At 43.0% G+C, this 27,636-nt stretch overlaps 1 protein-coding gene across 1 annotated transcript in view; it reads left to right on the plus strand.

The window, feature by feature from the left end:
• LOC110501720 (calcium-dependent secretion activator 2) overlaps nucleotides 1–27,636 on the plus strand; it is a 192,099-nt gene that overhangs the window by 139,940 nt on the left and 24,523 nt on the right. The window contains exons 18-22 of the mRNA XM_090203751.1: nucleotides 2,065–2,220; nucleotides 2,646–2,793; nucleotides 20,544–20,618; nucleotides 20,961–21,044; nucleotides 21,154–21,186. Coding sequence (XP_090059877.1) covers nucleotides 2,065–2,220; nucleotides 2,646–2,793; nucleotides 20,544–20,618; nucleotides 20,961–21,044; nucleotides 21,154–21,186 — 496 coding nt within the window. The remainder of the gene's footprint in view (nucleotides 1–2,064; nucleotides 2,221–2,645; nucleotides 2,794–20,543; nucleotides 20,619–20,960; nucleotides 21,045–21,153; nucleotides 21,187–27,636) is intronic.

Genomic DNA, 27,636 nt, shown 5'->3' on the forward strand with positions numbered 1-27,636 from the left:
TGTGACATGTTAACTGTGGACCATGTTAATTGTTGAATGTGTTCAGGTACTGAGAAGTAATGCAAGAAAACATCAGCACTTAACTTAAAGGAATACTTCAGGATTTTTCTTTTTTTCTTTTTTTTGAATTTTAATTGCTTTGACATATTTTTTGCAGTATTAATTTAATGCCTTGTTGCAAACAGGATGCATGTTTTAGAATATTTGTATTCTGTACAGGCTTCCTTATTTTCACTCTCAATTAGGTTTTACCCCTTTTCCTCCCCAATTTCATGGTATCCAATTGTTTTTAGTAGCTACTATCTTGTCTCATCGCTACAACTCCTGTACAGGCTCGGGAGAGACGAAGGTTGAAAGTCATGCGTCCTCCGATACACAACCCAACCAAGCCGCACTGCTTCTTAACACAGCGCACCTCCAACCAAGAAGCCAGCCGCACCAATGTGTCGGAGGAAACACCGTGCACCTGGCAACCTTGGTTAGCGCGCACTGTGCCCGGCCCGCCACAGGAGTCGCTGGTGTGCGATGAGACAAGGATATCTCTACCGGCCAAGCTCTCCCTAACCCGGACGACGCTAGGCCAATTGTGCGTCGCCCCACGGTCCTCCCGGTCACGGCCGGTTGCGACAGAGCCTGGGCACGAACCCAGGGTCTCTGGTGGCACAGCTGGCGCTGCAGTACTGCGCCCTTAACCACTGCCCTACCCTGGAGGCCTAGAAACCCTTTTTCTACTAAGAATCAAAAGTCAGATGAACTCGTAGGTACAATTTTTATGTCTCTGCGTGCAGTTTGAAGGAAGTTGCTAACTATCGTTAGCACAAGTGCTAAGTAATGTGGTATCTGCTAGCATGCTATTAGATACTCTAGACTTCCAGTTATTGCACTAAGGCTTGTTAGGATTGGCTTGCGAAACTACCTCTAACTTCCTTCACAAAGAGACATAAAAATAGCATCCAGGAGTTCATCTGACTCTAAGGTAGTAGATAAAGGACTTCATTGCCAAAATCCCGATGTATCCCTTTAAATACCTCTTACACAAAGCCCTGGACTCAGTGTTACTCAGTCTTCATTTGATAATGTTTATTGACAACTGACAGAACATTGGCATTTCAATTGAAGTGTTTACCTATTTCTTCATGCATCCAGACATGTAGTGTTGGGAAAAAGTACCCAATTGTCATACTTCAGTAAAAGTAAAGATACCTTTTATAGAAAATGACTCAAGTAAAAGTGAAAGTCATACAGTAAAATACTACTTGAGTACAAGTTTGAAAGTATTTTGTTTTAAATATACTTAAGTATAAAAAGTAAATGTAATTGCTATAATATACTTAAATATCAAAAGTAAAAGTATAAATAATTTCCAATTCCTTATATTAAGCAAACCAGTAACATTTCTTGTCTTGTTTTTATTTATGGATAGCCAGGGGCACACTCCAACACTCAGACACCATTTACAAATGAAGCATTTGTGTTTAGTAATTCCACCAGATCAAAGGCAGTAGGGATGACCATGGATGTTCTCTTGATAAGTGTGTGAATTGGAACATATTCCTGTCCTGCTAAGCATTCAAAATGTAACAAGTACTTTTGGGTGTCAGGGAAAATGTATGGAGTAAAAAGTACACTATTTCTTTACAAATATAGTGAAGAAAGGTAAATATTGTCAAAATTATGAATCGTAAAGTACCGCAAAAAATACTTGAAATTATTTTTTACTTAGCTACTTTTACCACAGCAGACATGCCATTCTAAGGGCTAAATGCCATTCTAAGGGCTAAATTCCATTCTAAGGACTGTGTTATTCACTCCTTTATATCTGGAGGCTGAACACCAATGTAGGGAAAATTGTGTAGAGGTGTAATTAAAGCTGTGAATAGATCACAGTTTCTGTCTGTGAATGCACACTGCAGATATTTTTTATTGTTTGTGTGTCTGTGTGTGTTATTGCAATTTTGTGGGGGGTATTGGATGTTTTCTCCCATGTATTCCATGTCTGAGAAGAAGACAAAGTATTTCTACTCTGATTTTGTTATTTTGGCTTCTTCCCACCCAAACCCCTAGTAACGGCTCGGAGACCTCCGAGGACCTCTTCTGGAAGTTGGACGCCCTCCAGATGTTTGTCCTGGACCTGCACTGGCCCGAGCCTGAGTTTGCTAAACATCTGGAGCAGAGGCTGAAGCTCATGGCCAGCAACATGATGGAGGCCTGTGTCAAAAGGTCAGATGGCAGGAGATGGTCACCACCTGGGATGGGTTGGGGTTCAGCGTTTACCCACCCTATTTTTTGACATGGCATTCCTGGTTTATAATTGAGATATTACTGAGGAGAATGTTAGTCAGGGGCGGACTGGGACCAGAAATCCACCCTGGCATTTCTAACACACCGGCACATTTTTTCCCTGGAGGCCCCAAACACCAGCCCATTTTTTCCCTGGAGGCTTCACACCGGTCAAGATTATTACCATTTTACGCAGGAAAACAAAAACAAATTAGACAGGCCCACAGGTCAAGAAATGGAGCGAAATGCCAGATGGCCAGTCCGCCCCTGAAGTTAGTGATGGAGTTCTGAACAGTGTTTTCCATAGCCACCTAGGAATTAACCATATCATAAAACCTAAATTAAACTATATTTTTTACCCAAAGAACGAAAGCGGCTTTCGACTCCAAGATGCAGAAGGCCAGCAAGTCAACAGACTTCCGGGTGCCGTTGTCGGTATGCACCATGTTCAATGTGCTCATTGAAGCCAAGAAGCAGTGCTCCAAACTCTGTGTGCTGGACTCCGGTCTAGAGGTACGACCGCATTCAACTGCTATTCTCTGTTCTTTGCCCACACAAACTGACCACACATTTCCATCGATACATGCAAAACCACCACAAACCCTACTAACGTCAATCGTGGTTGTTTACATGTACATATTACCTCATATGTACAGATTACCTCAATTAGCCTGACTAACCCCCACACATTGACCATGTACCAGTACCACCTGTATATAGCCTCGCTACAGTTATTTTCACTGTCATTTTACTGTTTTTGATTTCTTTACTTATCCATTGTTTACCTAATACCAATTTTTTACTTAAAAATTGCACTGTTGTTAAGTACGCATTTCACTGTAAGGTCTACTACACCTGTTGTATTCGGCGCACGTGACAAATAAACTTGATTTGATTTGGGTATTCAACTATTGAGTGTAGCAAACAATGGGTATACTGGGTATACTGAATGGGCAGGGCCTCATTTGCTTTTTTAAACCCTACATGCCCTAACCAGCTATAAGTACACTGAACCTACCACAACAACAGAAGCAAATATTGTTCCCTACCTTGCCTGGGTTTCCCTAAAGAACTCAATAACATGTGTTTCCCTTTGTCTGTGGCATATTCAGTAATATTACCTTGACAGCTAAAACATTCATTGCGATGGGAGCATTCATATCTTGTCCAGATTAGTGGTAAAGTGCAGTGGCTGCTCTAAATCGATGCTTCTGAATGAGCGCTCAATCTCTCCATTACAGCATTTCACGGTGCTAAAGGCTAACCCTCCGCTACCCAGCGACCATTTACAGTGTCTCTACAGAGAGCTAAGCTCACTGTCCCTTTTAGCCTTCAGCTCCACAAGTCCCTGAGGATGTTTATTCATTTCCGAACAGACACACTCAGGTGTGTACACTCAGTGTGCTCTACAGATTCCAATTTAGATTGGAACTAATTGAGTTAGTGCATTAATTATCGACAGTTGATGTGGTTATGATGTGATAAGGTGTTGTTTCACCTGTGCAAAATACAGTTCAAGATCATTATCTATACAGCGTCTGAACCATTGATGATTTAGCGTAGCGGATGAAAATGTTGTTATTTTTGATCTAGCTACATGTCTATAAAATATATATTTATCCACTCACCTTGGATCATATACATGAAATTCCTGTTTCTTAAAATGAAGATTACTTGTAAATTAATTTTTCTAAGGAATTCTAGCACATTGCGAGCTGTGCCACTCGGGAGGCTATTCAATTATTTTGTGTGTATTTTTTTTTAAGAAGCCTTGGTTAGAACAAATGATGTTGTAGTGAAACTCTTCAAGGTTTTCTGCATTTATTATTAACAAAGACAATTCTGCATTTAAGTGTACTCTTCAGTGCAAAATCATACCTATCACAAATTTTTCCACTGAAATTAGTTGCTTTTGACATGTATAAAGTTAGCATATACTGATATATCAAAGTCTGTTGTCCCTGACACAGATTAAGTATTGGGCTAAAAAGTACTTTCAGTGGTAATTCTCCTTTAAGCATGCTTTTTAGTAGTATGTTTAAGTCTAATCGAGATCCTGGAAACTGGCCCATAAAACAAACAAACAAACAAACACACACACACACACTTTCTACATTTTAGAATAATAGTGAAGACACCAAAACTATGAAATAACACATATGGAATCATATAGTAACCAGAAAAGTGGTAAACAAATCAAAATATAAATTATATTTGAGATTCTTCAAAGTAGCCTCCCTTTGCCTTGATGACAGATTTGTACACTCTTAGCATTCGCTCTACCAGCTTGATGAGGTAGTCACCTGGAATACATTTCAATTAGCAGGTGTGCCTTGTTAAAAGTTAATCTGTGGAATTTATTTCCTTCTCAATGCGTTTGAGCCAATAAGTTCAACCAATCAAATGTATTTATGAAGCCCTTTTTACTTCAGCCGATGTCACAAAGTGCTATACAGAAGCCCAGCCTAAAACCCCAAACAGCAAGCAATGCAGATGTAGAAGCACGGTGGCTAGGAAAAACTCCCTAGAAAGGCAGGAACCTAGGAAGAAACCTAGAGAGGAACCAGGCTCTGAGGGGTGGCCAGTCCTCTTCTGGCTGTGCCGGGTGGAGATTATAAGAGAACATGGCCATTAAGACCAGATTGTTCTTCAAGATGTTCAAACGTTCATAGTTGACCAGCAGGGTCAAATAATAATCACAGTGTTTGTAGAGGGTGCAACAGGTCAGTACCTCAGGAATAAATGTCAGTTGGCTTTTCATAGCCAAGCATTCAGAGTTAGAGACAGCAGGTGCGGTAGAGAGAGAGAGAGACGAAAAACAGCAGGTCCGGGACAAGGTAGCACGTCCGGTGAACAGGTCAGGGTTCCATAGCCGCAGGCAGAACAGTTGAAACTGGAGCAGCAGTACGACCAGGTGGACTGGGGACAGCAAGGAGTCATCGGCCAGGTAGACCTGAGGCATGGTCCTACGGCTCAGGTCCTCTGACAGAAGAGGGAAAGAGAGAGAGAGAGTTAGAGGGAGCATACATAAATTCACACAGGACACTGGATAAGACAGGAGAAATACAGACTGATACTAGCCCCCCGACACATAAACTATTGCAGCATAAATACTGGAGGCTGAGACAGGAAGGGTCAGGGAGACACTGTGGCCCCGTCCAACGATACCCCCGGACAGGGCCAACCAGGCAGGATATAACCCCACCCACTTTGCAAAGCACAGCCCCCACACCACTAGAGGGATATCTCCAAACCACCAACTTACTACCCTGAGACAAGGCCGAGTATAGGCCATGAAGACACGAACCCGAGGGGGGCGCCAACCCAGACAGGAAGATCACTTAAGTGACTCAACCCACTGGGTAGAGAATCCCAGTGGAGAGAGGGGAACTGGCCAGGCAGAGACAGTAAGGGCAGTTCGTCGCTCCAGTGCCTTTCCATTCACCTTCACACCCCTGGGCCAGACTACTCAATCATAGGACCTACTGAAGAGATTAGTCTTCAATAATGATTTAAAGGTCGAGACGGAGTCTGTGTCTCTCACATGGATAGGCAGACCATTCCATAAAAATGGAGCTCTATATGAGAAAGCCCTGCCTCCAGCTGTTTGCTTAGAAATTCTAGGAACAATAAGGAGGCCTGCGTCTTGTGACCGTAACGTACGTGTAGGTGTTTACGGCAAGACCAAATTGGAGAGATAGGTAGGAACAAGCGCATGTAATGCTTTGTAGGTTGGCAGTAAAACCTTGAAATCTGCCCTAGCCCTAACAGTAAGCCCGGTGGACTGAGAGGCTACCGACATTTGCCGCCATCAACTTCCTTATGTCTGAAACACAAGTTTCCAGGGATGGCAAATCTCGGGGCTTCACCATGTTTCATCGAAATGTACAGCTGCGTATCGTCCACATAGCGGGGAATGTTAACATTATGTTTCCGAATGACATCACCAAGAGGTATAATATATAGTGAAAACAATAGTGGTCCAAAAACGGAACCTTGAGAAATACCGAAATGTACAGTTGATTTGTCAGAGAACAAACCATCCACAGAGACAAACTGATATCTTTTCGACAGATAAGATCTAAACCAGGCCAGAAATTGTTTGTGTAGACCAATTTGGGTTTCCAATCTCTCCAAAAGATTGTGGTGATCGATGGTATAAAAAGCAAAACTAAGGTCTAAGAGCACGAGGACAGATGCAGAGCCTTGGTCTGACGCCATTAAAAGGTAATTACCACCTTCACAAGTACAGTCTCTGTGCTATGATGTTGTCTAAAACCAGACTGAAGAGTTTTGTATACATTGTTTGTCTTCAGGAAGGCAGTGAGTTGCTGCGCAACAGCTTTTTCAAAACATTTTGAGAGAAATGGGAGATTCGATACAGGCCGATAGTTTTGGCTTTGGCTTTTTCAAGAGAGACTATTACTGCCACTTTTAGTGAGTTTGGTACACATCCGGTGGAGACAGAGGCGTTTATTATGTTCAACATAGGAGGGCCAAGCACAGGAAGCAGCTCTTTCAGTAGTTTAGTTGGAATAGGATCCAGTATGTAGCTTGAAGGTTTAGAGCCTTGACTGTTTTCATCAATGTGTCAAGAGATAAAATATAAAAAAAACTTGAGTGTCTCCCTTGATCCTAGGTCCTGGCAGTGTTGTGCAGACTCAGGACAACTGAGCTTTTGAGAAATACGCAGATTTAAAGAGGAGTCCATAATTTGCTTTCTAATGATCATGATCTTTTCCTCAAAGAAGTTAATGAATTTATCACTGCTGTGAAAGCCATCCTCTCTTGGGGAATACTGCTTTTTAGTTGGCTTTGCAACAGTATCAAAAATAAATGTTGGATTGTTCTTATTCTCCTCAATTAATTTGGAAAAATAGGATAATCGAGCAGCAGTGAGGGCTCTTCGAAGCTGCACGGTACTGTCTTTCCAAGCTAATCGGAAGACTTCCAGTTTGGTGTAGCACCATTTCCGTTCCAATCTTCTGGAAGCTTGCTTCTGGGCTTGGGTATTTTCTGTATACCAGGGAGCTAGTTTCTTATGAAAATGTTTTTTGTTTTAGGGGTGCGACTGCATCTAGAGTATTACACAAGGTAAAATTGAGTTCCTCAGTTAGATAGTTAACCAATTGTTGTACTCTGATGTCCTTGAGTAGGTGGAGGGAGTCTGGAAGGGCATCTAGGAATCTTTGGGTTGTCCGAGAATTTATAGCACCGCTTATGTTGCTCCTTGGTTGGGGTCTGAGCAGATTATTTGTTGCGATTGCAAACATAATAAAATGGTGGTCCGATAGTCCAGGATTATGAGGAAAAACATTAAGATCCACAATATTTATTCCACGGGACAAAACTATGTCCTGAGTATAATTGTGGCAGTGAGTAGGTCCGGAGACATGTTGGACAAAACCCACTGAGTTGATGATGGCTTTGAAAGCCTTTTGGAGTGGGTCTGTGGACTTTTCCATGTGAATATTAAAGTCACCAAAAATGTGATTTTATCTGCCATGACTACAAGGTCCGATAGGAATTCAGGAACTCAGTGAGGAACGCTGTATACGGCCCAGGAGGCCTGTAAACAGTAGCTATAAAAAATGATTGAGTAGGCTGCATAGATTTCATGACAAGTTCAAAAGATGAAAATGCAGTCATTTATTTTTGTAAATTGAAATTTGCTGTCGTAAATGTTAGCAACACCTCCACCTTTGTGGGATGTGCGGGGGATATTGTCACTCGTGTAACCAGGAGAAGAGGTCTCATTTAACACAGTAAATTAATCAGGCTTAAGCCATGTTTCAGTCAGTCCAATCACATCAACATTAAGATTAGTTCATTGACTATAACTGCCTTGGAAGTGAGGGATCTAACATTAAGTAGCCCTATTTTGAGATGTGAGATATCACAATCTCTTTTAATAATTACAGAAATAGAAGAGGTCTTTATTCTAGTGAGATTGCTAAGGCAAACACCGCCATGTTTCGTTTTGCCCAACCTAGATCGTGGCACAGAAACTTTCTCAATGGGGATAGCTGAGCTGACTACACTGACTGTGCTAGTGGCAGACTCCACTAAGATGGCAGGCTGGCTAACATCCTGATGCCTGGCCTTCACCCTATCCCATTGTGGAGCTAGAGCCCGGTCTATGTTCATAGATAAGATGAGAGCACCCCTCCAGCTAGGATGGAGTCCGTCACTCCTCAGCAGAATAGGGTTGGTCCTGTTTGTGGGTGAGTCCCAGAAAGAGGGCCAATTATCTATAAATTCTATCTTTTGGGAGGGTCAGAAAACAGTTTTCAACCAGCGATTGAGTTGTGAGACTGCTGTAGAGCTCATCACTCCCCCTAACTGGGAGGGGGCATGAGACAATTACTCGATGCCGACAAATGATGAATGATTCTTCAAGTGCAGTTGCAAAAAGCATCAAGCGCTATGATGAAACTGGCTCTCATGAGGACCTCCACAGGAAAGATAGAACCAGAGTTACCTCTGCTACAGAGGATAAATTCATTAGAGTTAACTGCACCTCAGAATGCTGCCCAAATAAAGGCACAGAGTTCAAGTAACAGACACATCTCAACATCAACTGAGATTGTGTTGTGGTGCTTTGCAGGTGACACTCAATTGATTTATTTAGAATTTAAGGCACACTTAACCAGCATGTCTACCACAGCATTCTGCAGCGATACGCATTCCCATCTGGTTTGCGCTTAGTGGGACTATCATTTGTTTTTTAACAGGACAATGACCCAAAACACACCTCCAGGCTGTGTAAGGGCTATTTGATCAAGAAGGAGAGTGATGGAGTGCTGCATCAGATGACCGGGCCTCCACAATCACCCGACCTCAAACCAATTAAATGGTTTGGGATGAGTTTGAACGCAGAGTGAAGGAAAGGCAGCCAACAAGTGCTCAGCATATGTGGGAACTCCTTCAAGACTTTTTGATAAACATTCCTGGTGACTAACTCATGAAGCTGGTTGAGAGAATGCCAAGCGTGTTCAAAGCTGTCATCAAGGCAAATGGTGGCTACTTTGAATAATCGAAAATATAAAATATATAGTGAAAATAAAGAAAACCCTGGAATGAGTAGGCGTGTCCAAATTTTTGACTGGTACTGTATATATGCAGTGCATTCGGAAAGTATTCATACCCCTTGACTTTTTCCACGTTTTGCTACATTACAGCCTTGTTCTGAAATATATATTTTTTTAAAACATTTTTGCACATTTCTAAAAATGAAAATAAAAAAAATATTACGTTTACATAAGTTTTCAGACCCATTACTCAATACTTTGTTGAAGCATCTTTGGCAGCATTTACAGCCTTGGGTCTTCTTGGGTATGACGCTACAAGCTTGGCACACCTGTATTTGGGGAGTTTCACCAATTCTTCTCTGCAGATCCTCTCAAGCTCTGTCAGGTTGGATGGGGAGACTCGTTGCACAGCTATTTTCAGGTCTCTCCAGAGATGTTCGATTGGGTTCAAGTCCGGGCTCTGGCTGGACCACTCAAGGACATTCAGAGACTTGTCCCGAAGCCAACCCTGCTTTGTCTTGGCTGTCTGCTTAGGGTCGTTGACCTGTTGGAAGGTGAACCTTCACTCCTGTCTGAGGTCCTGAGCACTCTGGAGCAGTTCTTCATCAAGGATCTCTCTGTACATGTCTCTGTTCATCTATCACTTGATCCTGACTAGTCTCCCAGTCCCTGCTGCTGAAAGAAATCCCAACAGTATGATGCTGCCACCACCATGATTCACCGTAGGGATGGTGCCAGGTTTCCTCCAGAGTGAAGCTTGGCATTCAGGCCAAAGAGTTCAATCTTGGTTTCATCATACCAGAGAATCTTGTTTTTTATGTTCTGAGAGTCCTTTAGGTGCCTTTTTGCAAATTCCAAGTGGAATGTAATGTGCCTTTTACTGACGAGTGACTTCCGTCTGGCCACTCTACCATAAAGGTCTGATTGGTGGAGTGCTGCAGAGATGGTTGTCCTTCTCAAGGGTTCTCCCATCTCCACACATGAGCTCTGGAGCTCTGTCAGAGTGACCATTGGGTTCTTGGTCACCTCCCTGACCAAGGCCTTTTTGCTCAGTAAGCCGGGCGGCCAGCTCTAGGAAGAGTCTTGGTGGTTCCAAACTTCTTCCATTTAAGAATGATGGAGGCCACTTTGTTCTTCGGGTCCTTTAATGCCGCAGAAATGTTTTGGTATCTATCCCCAGATCTGTGCCTCGACACAATCCTGTCTCGGAGTTCTACGGACAATTCCTTCGACCTCATGGCTTGGTTTTTGCTCTGGCATTAACTGTCAACTGTGGGACCTTACATAGCCTTTCCAAATCATGTCCAATCAACTGAAATTACCACAGGTGGACTCCAATGAAGTTGTACAAACATCTCATGGATGATTCATGGAAACAGAATGCACCTGAGCTCAATTTCGAGTCTCTTAGTAATGGGTCTGAATATTTATGTAAATAAAGTATTTTTTTATTATATATTCTAAAAACCTGTTTTCTCATTGTCATTAGGCATTGTGTGTAGATTTATGTGGAAAAAATGTAATTTAATCCATTTTAGAATAAGGCTGTTGTGTAACAAAATGTGGAAAAAATCAAGGGGGCTGAATATTTTCAGAATGCACTGTACCTACACGAACGCTACAGTCACAAGGCGCTGGCCTCCTTATTGTCTCTAGATTTATAAGCAAACAGCTGGAGGCAGGGCTTTCTCCTATAGAGCAACATTTTTATGAAGTGGTCTGCCTATCCATGCGAGAGATGCAACTTTTAAGTCTTTGCTGAAGATTAATCTCTTCAGTAGGTCCTATGATTGAGTGTAGTCTGGCCCAGTGGTGCGAAGGTGAACGGCACGGCAATTGAGAGACGAACCACCCTTGCTGTCTCTGCCTGGCCGGCTCCCCTCTCTCCACTGGAATTCTCTGCCTCTGACCCTATTATCGGGGCTGAGTCACTCGCTTACTAGTGCTCTTCCATGTCGTCCCAAGGAGGGGTCCGTCACTTGAGTGGGTTGAGTCACAGACGTGACCTTCCTGTCTGGTTTTGCGCCCCCTTGGGCTTAGAGTAGTAAGTTGGTGGTCTGTTGATATCCCTCTAGTGGTGTGGGGGCTTTGCTTTGGCAAGTGGGTGGGGTTATATCCTGCCTGGTTGGCCCTGTCCGGGGGTATCATCGGATGGGGCCACAGTGTCCAGTACCTATGCTGCAATAGTCTATGTGCCGGGGGGCTAGGGTCAGTCTGTTATATCTGGTGTAATTCTCCTGTCTCATCTGGTGTCCTGTGTGAATTTAAGTAGGCTCCCTCTAATTCTCTCTCTTGCCCTCTCTCCCTCCCCTCCCGGAGGACCTGAGCCCTAAGATCATGCCTCAGGACTTCCTGGCCTGATGACTTCTGGCTGTCCCCAGTCCACCTGGTCGTGCTGCTGCTCCAGTTTCAACTGTTCTGCCTGCGGCTATGGAACCCTGACCTGTTCACCGAACGTGCTACCTTGTCCCGGACCTGCTGTTTTTCTTCTCTCTCTCTCTCTACCGCAACTGCTGTCTCTAACTCTGAATGCTTGGCTATGAAAAGCCAACTGACATTTATTCCTGAGGCACTGACCTGTTGCACCCTCTACAAACACTGTGATTATTATTTGACCCTGCTGGTCATCTATGAACGTTTGAACATCTTGAAGAACAATCTGGTCTTAATGGCCATGTTCTCTTATAATCTCCACCCGGCACAGCCAGAAGAGGACTGGCCACCCCTCAGAGCCTGGTTCTTCTCTAGGTTTCTTCCTAGGTTCCTGCCTTTCTAGGGAGTTATTCCTAGCCACCGTGTTTCTAAAAAAAAAATGAAATGTTGTTGATCCATCCTCTATTTTATCCGTTTTATCCTATGACAGCCATTCAACTTGGATGCAGGGATCGCGATATAGTGGCTAAAGTCAAAGTTCCAAAAGCTGGGCCTAAAGTAGTGCGTAAGATTTTGTTGTGACTCTTATGTGGATGATTTAAAAAATATTTGTTATTAATATTTGTGAGCATTCAGACTATGCACTTGATGAATCTATGAAATTGCTTCTTCCAATTATTGATAAACATGCACCTGACTGGCTGATTAACTGCAAATTGAGAAATGAGGTGACTAAACTCAACAAAAAGAAAACTGTATTATGAAGCCAATATCAATAATTTAATTTTAAGGAATGAAGGGAAAACCAGCAAACCTGGTTTAAAAAAACAGAGATCAAGCAACACTCCTCACTGCACAATGCCTCTGTAGGGACACCCCATCCCGTGAATGGGACAGTTGTCATCATCTGACACTAATTAGCATAACGCAACGGACATAAATCTTCCTAGAAAATATTCCTATTCATGAAAATCACAAGTGAAATATATTGGAACACAGCTTAGCCTTTTGTTAATCACCCTGTGATCTCAGATTTTCAAAATATGCTTTACAGCCAACGCTAGACAAGCATTTGTGTAAGTTTATCATAGCCTAGCATAGCATTATGCCTTGCTAGCAGCAGGCAACCTTGTCACGGAAATCAGAAAAGCAATCAAATTAAATCGTTTACCTTTAATGAACTTCGGATGTTTTCACTCACGAGACTCCCAGGTAGACAGCCAAAGTTCATTTTTTCCCAAAATATTATTTTTGTAGGCGAAATAGCTCCGTTTGTTCTTCACGTTTGGCTGAGAAATCGCACGGAAATTACGGTCACCACAACGCCAAAAAATATTCCAAATTCGCTCCATAATATCGACAGAAACATGGCAAACGTTCTTTAGAATCCATCCTCAAGGTGTTTTTCTAATATCTATTCGATAATATATCCGTCGGGACAATTCGTTTTTTTTTTGTTTTAAAAAAAATTAAATATTTACTCTCAATTAGGTTTTACCCCTTTTTCTCCCCAATTTCGTGGTATCCAATTGTTGTAATAGCTACTATCTTGTCTCATCGCTACAACTCCTGTACGGGCTCGGGAGAGACGAAGGTTGAATGTCATGCGTCCTCCGATACACAACCCAACCAAGCCGCACTGCTTCTTAACACAGCGCGCATCCAACCCGGAAGCCAGCCGCACCAATGTGTCGGAGGCTACACCGTGCATCTGGCAACCTTGGTTAGCGCGCACTGCGCCCGGCCCGCCACAGGAGTCGCTGGTGCGCGATGAGACAAGGACATCCCTACCGACCAAACCCTCCCTAACCCGGACGACGCTAGGCCAATTGTGCGTCGCCCCACGGACCTCCCGGTCGCGGCCGGTTACGACAGAGCCTGGGCGCGAACAGTACAGCAGTCCTTAACCACTGCGCCACCCGGGAGGCCACCGGACAATTCGTTTGTCACTAGGACCGATTGGAGTAATGGCTACCTCTGTATTTTACGAGAATCTCTCTCGGAGCCACCATGTGACCACTTATGCAATGTGGCCGCCTACGGCTATTCTTCAACAGAAATGCGTAAAACTATGTCACAATGCTGTAGACACCTTGGGGAATACGTAGAAAGCGTAAGCTCGTTGATGGTACATTCACAGCTGAATAGGGAGTCATTGGATTGCAGCGCTTTCAAAACCTGGGGCACTTCCGGATTGGATTTTTCTCAGGCTTTCGCCTGCAACATCAGTTCTGTTATACTCACAGACAATATATTTACAGTTTTGGAAACGTTAGAGCGTTTTCTATCCAAAGCTGTCAATTATATGCATATTCTAGCATCTTTTCCTGACAAAATATCCTGTTTAAAACGGGAACGTTTTTTTCCCAAAAATGAAAATACTGCCCCCTAACACCAAGAGGTTTTTAATCGACCTAGATTTTTTGTGTGTATGTATTAATATGTAGGATATCTCTGCAATTTCTAAATGTACAGTACCAATTAAAAGTTTGGACACATCTACTCATTCAATGGTTTTTCTTTATTTTGACTATTTTCTACAAAACTATGAAATAACACATATGGAATCATGTAGTATCCAAAAAAAGTGTTAAACAAATCAAAATATATTTTATATGACAGCTTTGCATACTCTTGGCATTGTCTCAACCGGCTTTGTGAGGAATATCTTTCCAACAGTCTTGAAGGAGTTGCCACATATGCTGAGCACTTGTTGGTTGCTTTTCCTTCACTCTGCGGTCCAACTCATCCCAAACCATCTCAATTGGGTTGAAGTCGGGGGATTGTGGAGGCCAGGTCAACTGACGCAGCACTCCATCGCAGCACTCCATCGCTCTCCTTCTTGGTCAAATAGCCCTTACATACCCTGGAGGTGTGTTGGGTCATTATCCTGTTGAAAAACAAATGATAGTCCCACTAAGCGCAAACCAGATGGGATGTCGTATCGCTGCAGAATGCTGTGGTAGCCATTCTGGTTAAGTGTGCCTTGAATTCTAAATAAATCTCTGAAAGAGTCACCAGCAAAGCACCCGCACACCCTCACACCTACTCCTCCATGCTTCACGGTGGGAACCACACATGTGGAGATCATCCATTCACCTACTGGGCATCTCACAAAGACACAGTGGTTGGAACCATAATTAAAACAAATTGGACTCATCAGGCCAAAGGACAGATTTACACCAGGCTCATGTCCATTGCTCGTGTTTCTTGGCCCAAGCAAGTCTCTTCTACTCATTGGTGTCCTTTAGTCATGTTTTTTTGCTGCAATTCGACCATGAAGGCCTGATTCACGCAGTCTCCTCTGAACAGTTGATGTTGAGATGTGTCTGTTAGTTGTGAGGCATGTATTTGGGCTGAAATTTCTGAGGCTGCTAACTCTAATGAACTTATTCTCTGCAGCAGAGGTAACTCTGGGTCCTCATGAGAGCCAACGTCATCATAGCGCTTGATGGTTTTTGCGACTGCAGTAGAAGAAATGTTCAAAGTTCTTGACATATTCCGGATTGACTGACCTTCAAGTAATGATGGACTGTCATTTCTCTTTGCTTTCTTTAGCTGTTCTTGCCATAATATGGACTTGGTCTTTTACCAAATAGGGCTATCTTGGCTCAAGCGCCATAATAAGGAAAGAAAGTACACAAATTAACGTTTAAGATGGTACATCTGTTAATGGTTGAGATAATGCCAAGAGTGTGCAAAGCTGTCAACAAGGAAAAGGGTGGCTACTTTGAAGAATCTCAAATATATTTGTTTAACACTTTTTTGGTTACTACATGATTCCATATGTGTTATTTCATAGTTTTGATGTCTTCACTATTATTCTACAATGTAGAAAATAGTTTTAAATTAAAAAAAATTGAATAAGTAGGTGTGTCCAAACTTTTGACTGGTACCTTATGTAGTTCTGTCCTTGAACTGTTCTTGTCTATTAATGTTCTGTAATATGTCTTGTTTCATGTTTGGTGTGGACTCGAGGAAGAGTAGCTGCTGCTTTCGTAACAGCTAATGGGGTTCCTAATAAACTTCCAGATACCAAACTCAGTATCTGTTGGCCTCATGGTGAAATCCCTTGCGGTTTCCTTCCTCTCCAGTAACTGAGTTAGGAAGGACGCCTGTATCTTTTTAGTGACTGGGTGTATTAATACACCATCCAAAGTGTAATTAAATACTTCACCTTGATGAGAGAGAGACACACACACACAGCTGCATGTAAGCTCTCACATTTTTCAACATGTTTTTTTACAAAAGGATAGATTTAGAGTTAGATAAACTTCAATTTTTCGGCAGGGACATATGCAGGATGCTACCCTCCACAGCATAGCCTTCACTCCAGATCAAAACTCCAAACTTATTACCTAATTTTGGCCAAAATTACCTGGAGGGATTACTGCTACCAAGGATTCCTTTTTCCAATCTTTCCAATACCTGGAGGGTGCTCTAGCAAACAAACAGCAGAGACCTGAGGACACCATCCAATCTGGAACTGAGTGAGTAGTGTTTGGTCTGATGCTATTTTGAAATCCAAGAATAAAAATAAAGTACATTACAATGTAATATGTTCCTTTTATGGGGACTGCATGCTGAGTTAAGGCTGCCAGGCTTGCTAGGACAGACCAGATACAACTTCAATTAGCACTGAGGTGTGAAGTGAGAGGTGGCGAGGCATTTGGGCCCAACAAGTGGCAGGGGTCTATGGGCCCAACAAGTGGCAGGGGTCTATGGGCCCAACAAGTGGCAGGGGTCGTTGAAGCCCCCTTTGAAGCCCTGTCCAAAGACCATCCAGAGGCAGAAATCTGCCTTCAGAAATCAAAGCTTCTCCCGAGTGGGTGTGACACCTACTCCCGTTGCCTGCTGCACAGGCTTCTTGGATTCCACTTGGCGATCTGTTCACCGTCTGCCCTGGCCCGTCTCCCTCTGTCTGGTACAGGTACCCTCACCACACTCCCTCTTCTCTCCTGACCTTTCACTTGCCTCCAGCACACACAGACTGTTGAGGCGAGTGACTCTGAACTTACAATAGCTAGCCCCAAGTCGTTATATACAGTTGAAGTTGGAAGTTTACATACACTTAGATTGGAGTCATTAAAACTCCTTTTTCAACCACTCCACAAATTTATTGTTAACAAACTATAGTTTTGGCAAGTCGGTTAAGACATCTACTTTGTGCATGACACAAGTAATTTTTCTAACAATTGTTTACAGACAGATTATTTCACTTATAAATCACTGTATCACAATTCCTGTGGGTCAGAAGTTAACATACACTAAGTTGACTGTGCCCTTAAACAGCTTGGAAAATTCCAGAAAATGATGTCATGCTTTAGAAGCTTCTGATAGGCTAATTGACATCATTTGAGTCAATTGGAGGTGCACCTGTGGATGTAGTTCAAGGCCTACCTTCAAACTCAGTGCCTCTTTGCTTGACATCATGGGAAAAATCAAAAGAAATCAGCCAAGACCTCAGAAAAATTATTGTAGACCTCCCCAAGTCTGGTGCATCCTTGGGAGCAATTTCCAAATGCCTGAAGGTAGCACACTCATCTGTACAAACAATAGTACGCAAGTATAAACACCATGGGACCATGCAGCCGTCATACCGCTCAGGAAGAAGATGTGTTTTGTCTCCTAGAGATGAACGCACTTTCATGAAAAAATTGCAAATGAATCCCAGAGCAACAGCAAAGGACCTTGTGAAGATGCTGGGGGACACAGGTACAAAAGTATCTATATCCACTGTAAAACAAGTCCTATATCAACATAACCTGAAGGGCCGCTCAGCAAGGAAGAAGCCACTGCTCCAAAACCGCCATTAAAAAGCCAGACTACAGTTTGCAACTGCACATGGGGACAAAGATCGTACTTTTTGTCCTCTGGTCTGATGAAACAAGATCAGAACTGTTTGGCCATAATGACCATCATTATGTTTGGAGGGAAAAAAGGAAGCTTGCAAGCTGAAGAACACCATCCAAATTGTGAAGCACGGGGGTGGCAGCATTATGTTGTTGGGCTGCTTTGCGGCAGGAGGGACTGGTGCACTTCACAAAATAGATGGCATCATGAGGCGGGGAAATTATGTGGATATATCGAAGCAAAATCTCAAGACATCAGTCAGGAAGTTAAAGCTTGGTCGCAAATGGGTCTTCCAAATGGACAATGACCCCGAGCATACTTCCAAAGTTGTGGCAAAATGGCTTCAGGACAACAAAGTCAAGGTATTGGAGTGGCCATTACAAAGCCCTGACCTCGATCCTATAGAAAATTTGTGGGCAGAACTAAAAATGCGTGTGCGAGCAAGGAGGCCTCCAAACCTGACTCATTTACACCAGCTCTGTCAAGAGGAATGGGCCAAAATTCACCCAACTTATTGTGGGAAGCTTGTGGAAGGCTACCCGAAACGTTTGACCCAAGTTAAACAATTTACAGGCAATGCTACCAAATACTAATTGAGTGTATGTAAACTTCTGACCCACTGGGAATGTGATGTAAGAAATAAAAGCTGAAATAAATCATTTTCTCTACTATTCCGACATTTCACATTCTTAAAATAAAGTGGTGATCCTAACTGACCTAAAACAGGGAATTTTTACTAGGATTAAATGTCAGGGATTGTGAAAAACTGAGTTTAAATGTATTTGGGTAAACTTGCGACTTGAACTGTATTTATTCATGAAAGTTATTCTATAATCAATGTTTTCATCAACAACAATAAAAATCTGCGAAAACTAAATGCTTTAGGCTTAGTGAATGGAAATGAATGGAAATCTAATTAGCATAATAAGAAAATCCCAAGCTATCCCAAGCCAAGCTATAGCAATGTTTATCAGACCATGAGACGTCCCAAAAACCGTTCTTCTTACAAAAACGTCTGTAGCGTCCGAACAGTTTGGGCTACACACTAATATGACCCTCTATGGAAAGGTGAGACTCTCAAGAACATGTACATGTCGGACTTGTCTGAAGACCAGGACCCGGGACCCGTTTTAATAAATCATGGAAGTACAGTATATATAGTAGTTTTGTGCAACAAAAAAAAGGGGTTAAATATGGGTAAATAATCAATTATTAAAATTCCTGAAAAAAATCTCATAAAATCCTACATCTCTCAGAATTAGGACAAACACTTTAAAACAAACTTCCTTTTGATTTATTTTTATCTGTTTTCCCATGTATGAATCTGTTATTCAATGTGTTTCTATGGGCTAAAAGCAGTAAGGCCAAATTCAATGTTCATCAAATAATATTTTTTAAATGTTTTTAGAACTAAAGTGATCCTAAAATCCATAATCAAATAGCTAAATTATGTAGCTTTGTAGAACCCCCCCCCCCCCCCCCACACACACACACACACACATGTAAGTTCCCTCTGATCCTTGTAAATGCATTAAGCAATTTGTGTAACTTCTGACTTGTCTCAAAGGGACCTCAATGTGAACTACATCCTAACATTCTGTCGCACATTCACCAGAGAATGTCTTTGGGTATAGCAGTCTGTGCCAGAGTGCTCGCTTTCGATCGACACAAAAGAGATCCTGGCATTTCAGATGCTTGTGCATTGAATGGTGTCTGCCATTGCCTGCTTCATCATACTTCCTATTCAAACCACTGAATGGAGGAGTCGTCATAAACTTTTGCGAGACCAAAAATGTCCTCCTTTGTGATTTTCCACTTAATCATTCCCCAGCGTATGATTGAATATCTTCATCAAAAGCATCTCTGCGAATTAGGACTGTGTTGCTGTATACCAATTTATCCCCAGGATTGTTATGTCTAAGGAATGATCAGTTGTTGACTATGTTGTTGTTGCTGTAGTTATTGTCATTGGAATGAGGCACTTGCATTTGAACATGTCAGTCGGGCCTTGGAAGAAAAAAAACTGGCGGAAGTGACTCTTAGTGGTTTGCTACCAGTTAAATGTTTTTTAAAATACATTATTGTTCTTTTGGGTGTGATGCACACATGGCAAAAACCTCACAATTTAATATTCTCTAATGTGAAGAAGGACCTCACAATTAGGCCCCCTCTGTAAAACAGAAAGAAAACACAGCAATGTTAATTGAGGTAAAAAAAAGTCCTTAAGATTCGCTTGAAATTCAGTTTATGAAAGAAGCTGCCATTTCGTGGGATGGAGAAAAAGGTGAAAAGAAAATTAGGGCTGCCGATAGTGACCTCCATGCACCCTCAATTTGTCACTGATCTGCGGGCTTTGTTGATTGAAATTTTTAATTTGGGTGTTCTTTAGACGCACCGTGAAAGGGCATTGTCGCTAAGAGATGAACTCTCTGGCTGCTGTGCGAGCGTCGAAGGCAGCCAGCCATTCAACGCTGCAAATGGAGGTTCTCCCTCCCTCTTCTCTCCACCGTCTCCCTCCATCTCTCTCTTTCTTACTCTTTTCTATCAATACCTCTTTCTGGCTGCGCCATTGGTTTTTTGGGGAGGGGAAAAAAGCCATGAATATGGGGGTTATGAGACATGAAATGGCGGATTAATTGAATCTAGTGAGAGTCTTTGGTCCCCGCAGCTGGACCGGTGCTTTAGAGAAACACAAGGCTGCTCTAATTGTGGGGAAGCACAAAAAGTATCCTTCGAATTCCTTTGCCTTCCAACGAGAGCGGGAATGCCATTCAACCACATAATGGCCCTATTAGCTGCTTAACTCAGCGGCACTACATGGGAAGATTTTCTCTGCTGAATGTTTGGGGTGGGGAGGCGGGGTAGAGAGAAGGGGAGAGAGTGTGGTCGTCCATGCGTGCCTTGTGTGTTTGTGCGTGCGTGACAGGATGAAGGAATCATTTTCACCTTATCTTCCTCATAGATTTTTAAAATGCTTGTTTGTTTGTTTCCTTACCATCTTCCCAGCAACAGTACCATTCGAAAATCGACGACCTGATCGATGACACGTTTAAAGACATGATTTCCTCCCTGGTCTCAAAGGTACAGTATGTTACTGCACATCCTCCACAGGCTCAATGACAACATCCTCCCTATAGATGCAGTATATGTCAGCCCACCTCAAATCAAATGTCCGTTTTGCTAAGAATCACATTATCATTCCTTCTCCATTCTACAGCAACTTGATCCTAACCTTACCCGGTTTTATTACACCTGCTTTTTATTTTCATATTCTATGCAAAATATGATAGAATATGTTCTAATTAAACGATGACAGGAACACAGATCATTTGAACAGGAGAAAGTCATTCAGGCTGTGCACTCATGCCCCATATTCCTTTACAAATGGCAAACTAACATGTCTGATTGTCTTCTCCCCTGGAGTTTGCTGAACCTCTAGACGCCGTTCTCTCCAAGCTCTCCAGATATGACGAAGGGACGTTATTTTCTTCGATCTTCTCTTTCACGGTAAGTAGCAGCGCTTTGAGTGCATTCAGTGCGAACAAAAGCGACGCTTTATTTGTTACAACCAAATCTGCTCAGTTGAACATTTTTGTGTCTTTCCTTTGCCTCGAAGGTGAAAGCGGCTGCCAAGTATGTGGATGTGCCAGTGAGTATTATTTCTCCTTCATTTCTAAAGATGTCTTACTTTCTCATATGAACCTGTTTGCACAATTTATTTCTGTCTAAAAGAAACATCGCTCAGAACGAAAGCTGACATTGAGGGGGATCATATTGTTCAAGATTTGTCATCAATTTAACGTTTCACCTCGTACCACCGTTGTGTGTCAGAGCGTTCAAGGTTGAGGCGGCGTGCGGGGCTAATTATTGCCACAGTTCTCTAATGAAAACTTTTTGGAGCGATTCTCCAAGGTGTCGGTCATGGATGGTCACCACTCGCCACGGCAACACTAATGAGTGACAGCGCCATGGCAGGGAGCAGGAGCTCTATATCAGCAGACAGAAAAATGACAAACAGCGATGAGGAAGGCCTCCAATTACCAAAAGAGAGACGCAACAACACATACTGAAGGACATGCACATTACGCCTACTCTCCAGTGGTCAGGGATTGTAAAGCTAAAGTAGAATGTTGTAGGTTGTTCAAATTTGGGCCAGTGTGTCATTACTTGGTCAGTTTAGACACGTAGCCCTTTCCTGCAGTCAAATGACCTAGTGGCCTCATGGGTGGAATGCAGGGGAGGCTGGTGGGAGGAGCTATAGGAGGACATGCTCATTGTAATGGATGGAATAGAATAAATGGAACAGAGTCAAACATGTAGTTTCCATATGTTTGCTGTGTTTGATACCGTTGCATTAATTCCATTCCAGCCATTACAATGAGCCCGTCCTGCTATGGCTTAAAAAAAAAGATAACAGAAGACTGAAATATAACCAAATCGTTTGACATAGAAACACTGGATTTCCGTCAAGAGTTTTTAAATAATGTTTATTAATTACAAAGTTATAAAAAATATTAATAACATTCCACCAGCGGCAGCTGGTGTTAACCATGGGTGTGAGGTGTATACTTTTGTTTCAAAGTAGATTTATTTAAGACTACCAAGAAAACACTCTGTGTGACCCTGATTTAGCCTGCTGCAGTAGAAGGTTAATTGTTCTTAAGCTATCAAAAGCTTTGCCCTGTTCAAGATTCAGTCCATTCACCATCGTGGGCTGGGTTTAGTTCTGTTTCGGTCCACAAATCTTACTCTTAACCCAAAGCAAGAGGTGGTTTCACTCTATGATAACCAAGCACACGCTTTTCAGAATCCATGAGTAGCCTGTAAACGTTTGATAAAGACAGCCAAGCCAGAGCCTCGCAAAAGCCTTTTGCCAAACCTTTGTGTGGTTCTCTTCAGTCCTCCCCCTTCCCGCCTGTCCTTGACTCAGCAAATCCCACATGTCCTATTGGCACTTTTTCCCAGAGCTCTGAGCCTGTCAAATCTCCTCTCCTCCTCCTCCCTTCACCTGAAATTAGAATGTGACCTCCACCTTGTGCTTTTGTGTGGAGGGAACCGAAAGCTGCTACGCCCCTGGTTACAGGTGGGCTAAAGAGAAGAGGAGGGTTGTGTCGCTGGGGCCTTTAGCAGGAAACTCTTTTCGGTCCCTCCCTTCCTTTTTTGTGAAGACTGCTGTTCAAGGGCCCCGTGTTGGCAGTGCACCCTACTGGTTCACGCACATGCACACGCTCGCGAGCGCACACACACACACCCAACTGCACCTGGGGGAAACCGATCCAGGGTAGGAAACCGAACTGGCAGTGTATAATTAACAGCAACACATTTTTGTCCCCTCTCTCTCTCTTTTGTCTTCACAGCTCCCAGCGCTTATCCCCATCAGGTTAACCGGGCTGCCTCACCCTAACTGTACACCTCTCATTCAGCCACCACTTGGCCTGGCTCCACATTTCCTCTCCTCCTTCACCCTCTTCTGCACTCCCACACCCTCTGTCTATCTCCACCACCTCCACTTTTCTCTTAATCCTTCCCTTTGACATGATTCCATTTCACACTAGATTGTTGACGGTCTGGAACAGTGTGTGTGTGTGTGTGTGTGTGTGTGTGTGTGTGTGTGTGTGTGTGTGTGCGGGTATGTGTCTAGCGTGTTTGGCTACAAGTCAAGTACAGAACTAAAGTTTGTTCTTTGAAAGAGGGCAAAGCGTGACAGAGGGCGACCGGTGTGTATTTTGTGCGAGGCCCCAATCTGGACTGTAGCAGTGTTGGAACCTGGCCTCTGTCTGTATCTCTACCATGCTTCCCTGTCACACTGCTTTGTCACCTTGTCACAGAGGGAGAGAAGGAGAGAGCTACTGAAAGAGATGGAAAGGGGGATAGAAAGAGAGGAATAGAGAGGTCCCTGCCTTGGGGGTGTGAGGTGGGGCAGTGGGGGGACAGTGATACTCCCAATAATCCTGATACACACACACACACAGCCCCACACCTGTCCAATTCATACTGTCACTCACTGCAGCGCAGGAAGTGGCGGATTTAACATCTCCACCCACTGGATTACAGTTTTTTGACAGCCCTGTCAATCATCATCATGCCCAACCCCCCCCTTGACCTCGCATCTCACCCTCCTCACCCTTATTGTACTTTAACCCCTGTGACACTGAAGTACAGCTCATCAAAGGTCCATATGAATTACTGTGAACTGAATGTAACCTTTGATTAAATACATTCATGTCACTTTGTGTTACATCATTTTTACAGTATGAAATACATTTCTTTGTGAGAAACATATTGCTACACACTGTATTGGATGCCCTATTTTATTAATGTAGGAACATCATGGATCACAAAGGAAAATGTGATCTATAAAGAAGCTCTACTCATTGTCTCATTGTTTTATTTCAGTGAAATGTGTTTTATAGAGGAAATGTAGGGATATTTTGAGGGGAATATGAGTTTATGGATTTGAGAGTCAATCAGTATTTATTTTTAACACATTTTAGGATGGCTGTTTTGCTGCTAGGCAACTGAAAATAAGCCATTCAGTCAAGCAACAAATATCTATTTGGATGCATGAGCAGAGGTGAGTCCTCAGCACCATTTACTATTGTGTGCCTCAGGTTTTCCCCTCCAGCGTCTTTATCCAACTAAGCGGCAAAATCACATAAATGATGGTAGCTGCAAACACATTTGTGGTCGGTTCAATCCTTTTTAAGGGAGCATTTATTTTTCAGGAAATAAAAACTATTTAAACCAAAAACAATGGACCCCAGTTATGTGACAATGAATGAACAACATCTTTCTTTGAAATATACAGGATAGTATGATGCTTTGCTGGGTTGAATGTAGTTGTATTTGTACAGGGTTTGATTTAAGTTTTTATCAATGTTGGGTCACATACATCGTGTGGCCCAGTTGCTAGAGCATGGCGCTTGCAACGCCAGAGTTGTGTGTTCAATTCCCACTGGGGACCAATTGGAAAAAGTATGGAAACTGTATATACTCACTACTGTAAGTCACTCTGGATAAGAGCGTCTGCTAAAATTTGAAATAATATGTGATTATTTTACTCTACTAATCGTTTATCAGTGTAGGGTCATGAATTGAATTACAATTACATCTTACAAAGTTCAAACAAATCCTGTCTGTGACCTAGACAGTGGGTGACTACGCCAAGAGGGAAAGCTGTTATTTTTAGAGTAGTCACATGACAGTGAGTCAGAGTCAAGACCACCTCTGACACATCAGGGTCATCCCTGTCACGTCAGAATCACCTCTGTCACGGCAAAGCTGACTGGGTACAGTTGGCCCCTGTTGACTTGCTCCCAGCTCTAATAACTACCTCAACCGAAGGTAATGCCACACACACAGAGGCTAGTTACCCCACTGGGTCAGTTACCCACCTTCCGCTTCGGTTGCCACAATTACAGTTGGTAATCACAGTCTTCTCTTCCATCTCCGTGGAAGAACATCAGTCAAAGGGGTTTTCTGTGCTCAGGTTTTTTTTTTTTTGTTGTTTTTTTTTGCACATACAGAAGCTCCTTTTCCACAGGGGAGTTGGCGTGTCGTGTTCAGCACTGTAGTAGGACAGCAGGCCCCGGGGGGCTATCTAAGGCCCTGAGAAGCGGGTGTGAAAGATGTCAAAGCAATTACAATAGCATTACAGTGTAAATCTCCAACTGACATAGAGAGTGTGAATGGAAGAGGGTTAACCCTCGTTTCTGCCTCTGGCCTCTCCTCTGGCGCCACGATTGCTTTGACATTCACTAAATGTTTAGTTGGTAACAGCTCCACCACTTGTTATTCTGACAGCAAGTGTGCAGAGTCGTACCTCTTTACACATCTCTTGAAAAGAAGGGGATTTGTTAGAATGCGGCAGTTGGAAAACTTGCCCCCCTCGTTTCAACGGAAATATGACTTTTTAAAGGGGAAATCTACCATAGCTACATACATTTTTGACCTTACTAATGATATGTACCCATTGATTCTTGAAGAATATAACGTATAAATGCATCATGAGCTTAGTTCAACTGCTGTACCCCATCAGAACCCAAAATATAAGCTTTTTTTACTACAATGTTTGTAATCGAAGTAAATGTCAACAAACACTGTACAGTCGTGGCCAAAAGTTTTGAGAATGACACAAATATTAATTTCCACAAAGTTTGCTGCTTCAGTGTCTTTAGGTATTTTTGTCAGATGTTACGATGGAATACTGAAGTATAATTATACTGAAGTATAATTACAAGCATTTCATAAGTGTCAAAGGCTTTTATTGACAATTACATGAAGTTGATGCAAAGAGGCAATATTTGCAGTGTTGAGCCTTCTTTTTCAAGACCTCTGCAATCCGCCCTGGCCTAACTTCTGGGCATCCCATTCTTGCATAATCAATGCTTGGAGTTTGTCAGAATTTGTGGGTTTTTGTTTGTCCACCCGCCTCTTTAGGATAGGATTAAGGTCTAGGGAATTTCCTGGCCATGGACCCAAAATATCGATGTTTTGTTCCCCGAGCACTTAGTTATCACTTTTGCCTTATGGCAAGGTGCTCCATTATGCTGGAAAAGGCATTGCTCGTCACCAAACTGTTCCTGGATGGTTGGGAGAAGTTGCTCTTGGAGGATGTGTTGGTACCATTCTTTATTCATGGCTGTGTTCTTGGGCAAAATTGTGAGTGAGCCCACTCCCTTGGCTGAGAAGCAACCCCACACATGAATGGTCTCAGGATGCTTTACTGTTGGCATGACACATGACTGATGGTAGCGCTCACCTCGTCTTCTCTGCACAAGCTTTTTTTCTGGAAGCCCCAAACAATCGGAAAGGGGATTCATCAGAGAAAATGACTTTACCCCGGTCCTCAGCAGTCCAATCCCTGTACCTTTTGCAGAATTTCAGTCTGTCCCTAATGTTTTTCCTGGAGAGAAGTGGCTTCTTTGCTGCCCTTCTTGACACCAGGCCATCCTCCAAAAGTCTTTGCCTTACTGTGCGTGCAGATGCACTCACACTTGCCATTCCTGAGCAAGCTCTGTACTGGTGGTGCCCCGATCCCGCAGCTGAATCAACTTTAGGAGACGGTCCTGGCGCTTGCTGGACTTTCTTGGGCGCCCTGAAGCCTTCTTCACAACAATTGAACCGCTCTCCTTGAAGTTCTTGATGATCCGATAAATGGTTGATTTAGGTGTAATCTTACTGGCAGCAATATCCTTGCCTGTGAAGCCCTTTTTGTGCAAAGCAATGATGATGGCATGTGTTTCCTTGCAGGTAACCATGTTTGACAGAGGAAGAACAATTATTCCAAGCACCACCCTCCTTTTGAAGCTTCCAGTCTGTTATTCGAACTCAATCAGCATGACAGAGTGATCTCCAGCCTTGTCCTCGTCAACACCCACACCTGTGTTAATGAGAGAATCACTGACATGCTGTCAGCTGGTCCTTTTGTGGCAGGGCTGAAATGCAGTGGAAATGTTTTTGGGGGATTCAGTTCATTTGCATGGCAAAGAGGGACTTTGCAATTAATTGCAATTCATCTGATCACTCTTCATAACATTCTGGAGTATATGCAAATTGCCATCATACAAACTGAGGCAGCAGACTTTGTGAAAATTAATATTTGTGTCATTTTCAAAACTTTTGGCCATGACTGTGTAGCCTCAAAACATGGTTAAAACTATCATTTTGAGGGGGATGGTAGGGAACGCCATGTGTGACTGACGTGTTCTCTGTTTGCTCCCGTGGTATTCTTAAAGTTTATGTGAATTCTGCAGCAGAACCGTATTTATTTTCAAATATTAATTTGGTGATCCCTATCCGTAAAAACCAAGACTACTTTGCTTCCGAATGTCAGCATGTCGACCAAACATAAGGCCAAGAGCATGACTTTGAGAAAACCCGGCCTACAAGACCCGCTCTCATCACCGCCCTCTCCTGAGTCTGAGGGCCCGGGGACGCACACTTTACCCGGGGGCGCGGCTTGGCCTGGCGGCGCTGAAATGAACATTCTCGAGGCCATCAGGCTACTACGCTCTGAGATAGTTGAAATGAAAACACAGGTGGTTGCTACGATTGAGGCCAGAATACAGGAGGTTTCTGATACTTTAAAAGCAGATTT

This window comes from Oncorhynchus mykiss, chromosome 2 (assembly GCF_057628025.1).
Source record: "Oncorhynchus mykiss isolate SJ-2025 chromosome 2, ASM5762802v1, whole genome shotgun sequence".
NCBI lineage: Eukaryota > Metazoa > Chordata > Actinopteri > Salmoniformes > Salmonidae > Oncorhynchus > Oncorhynchus mykiss.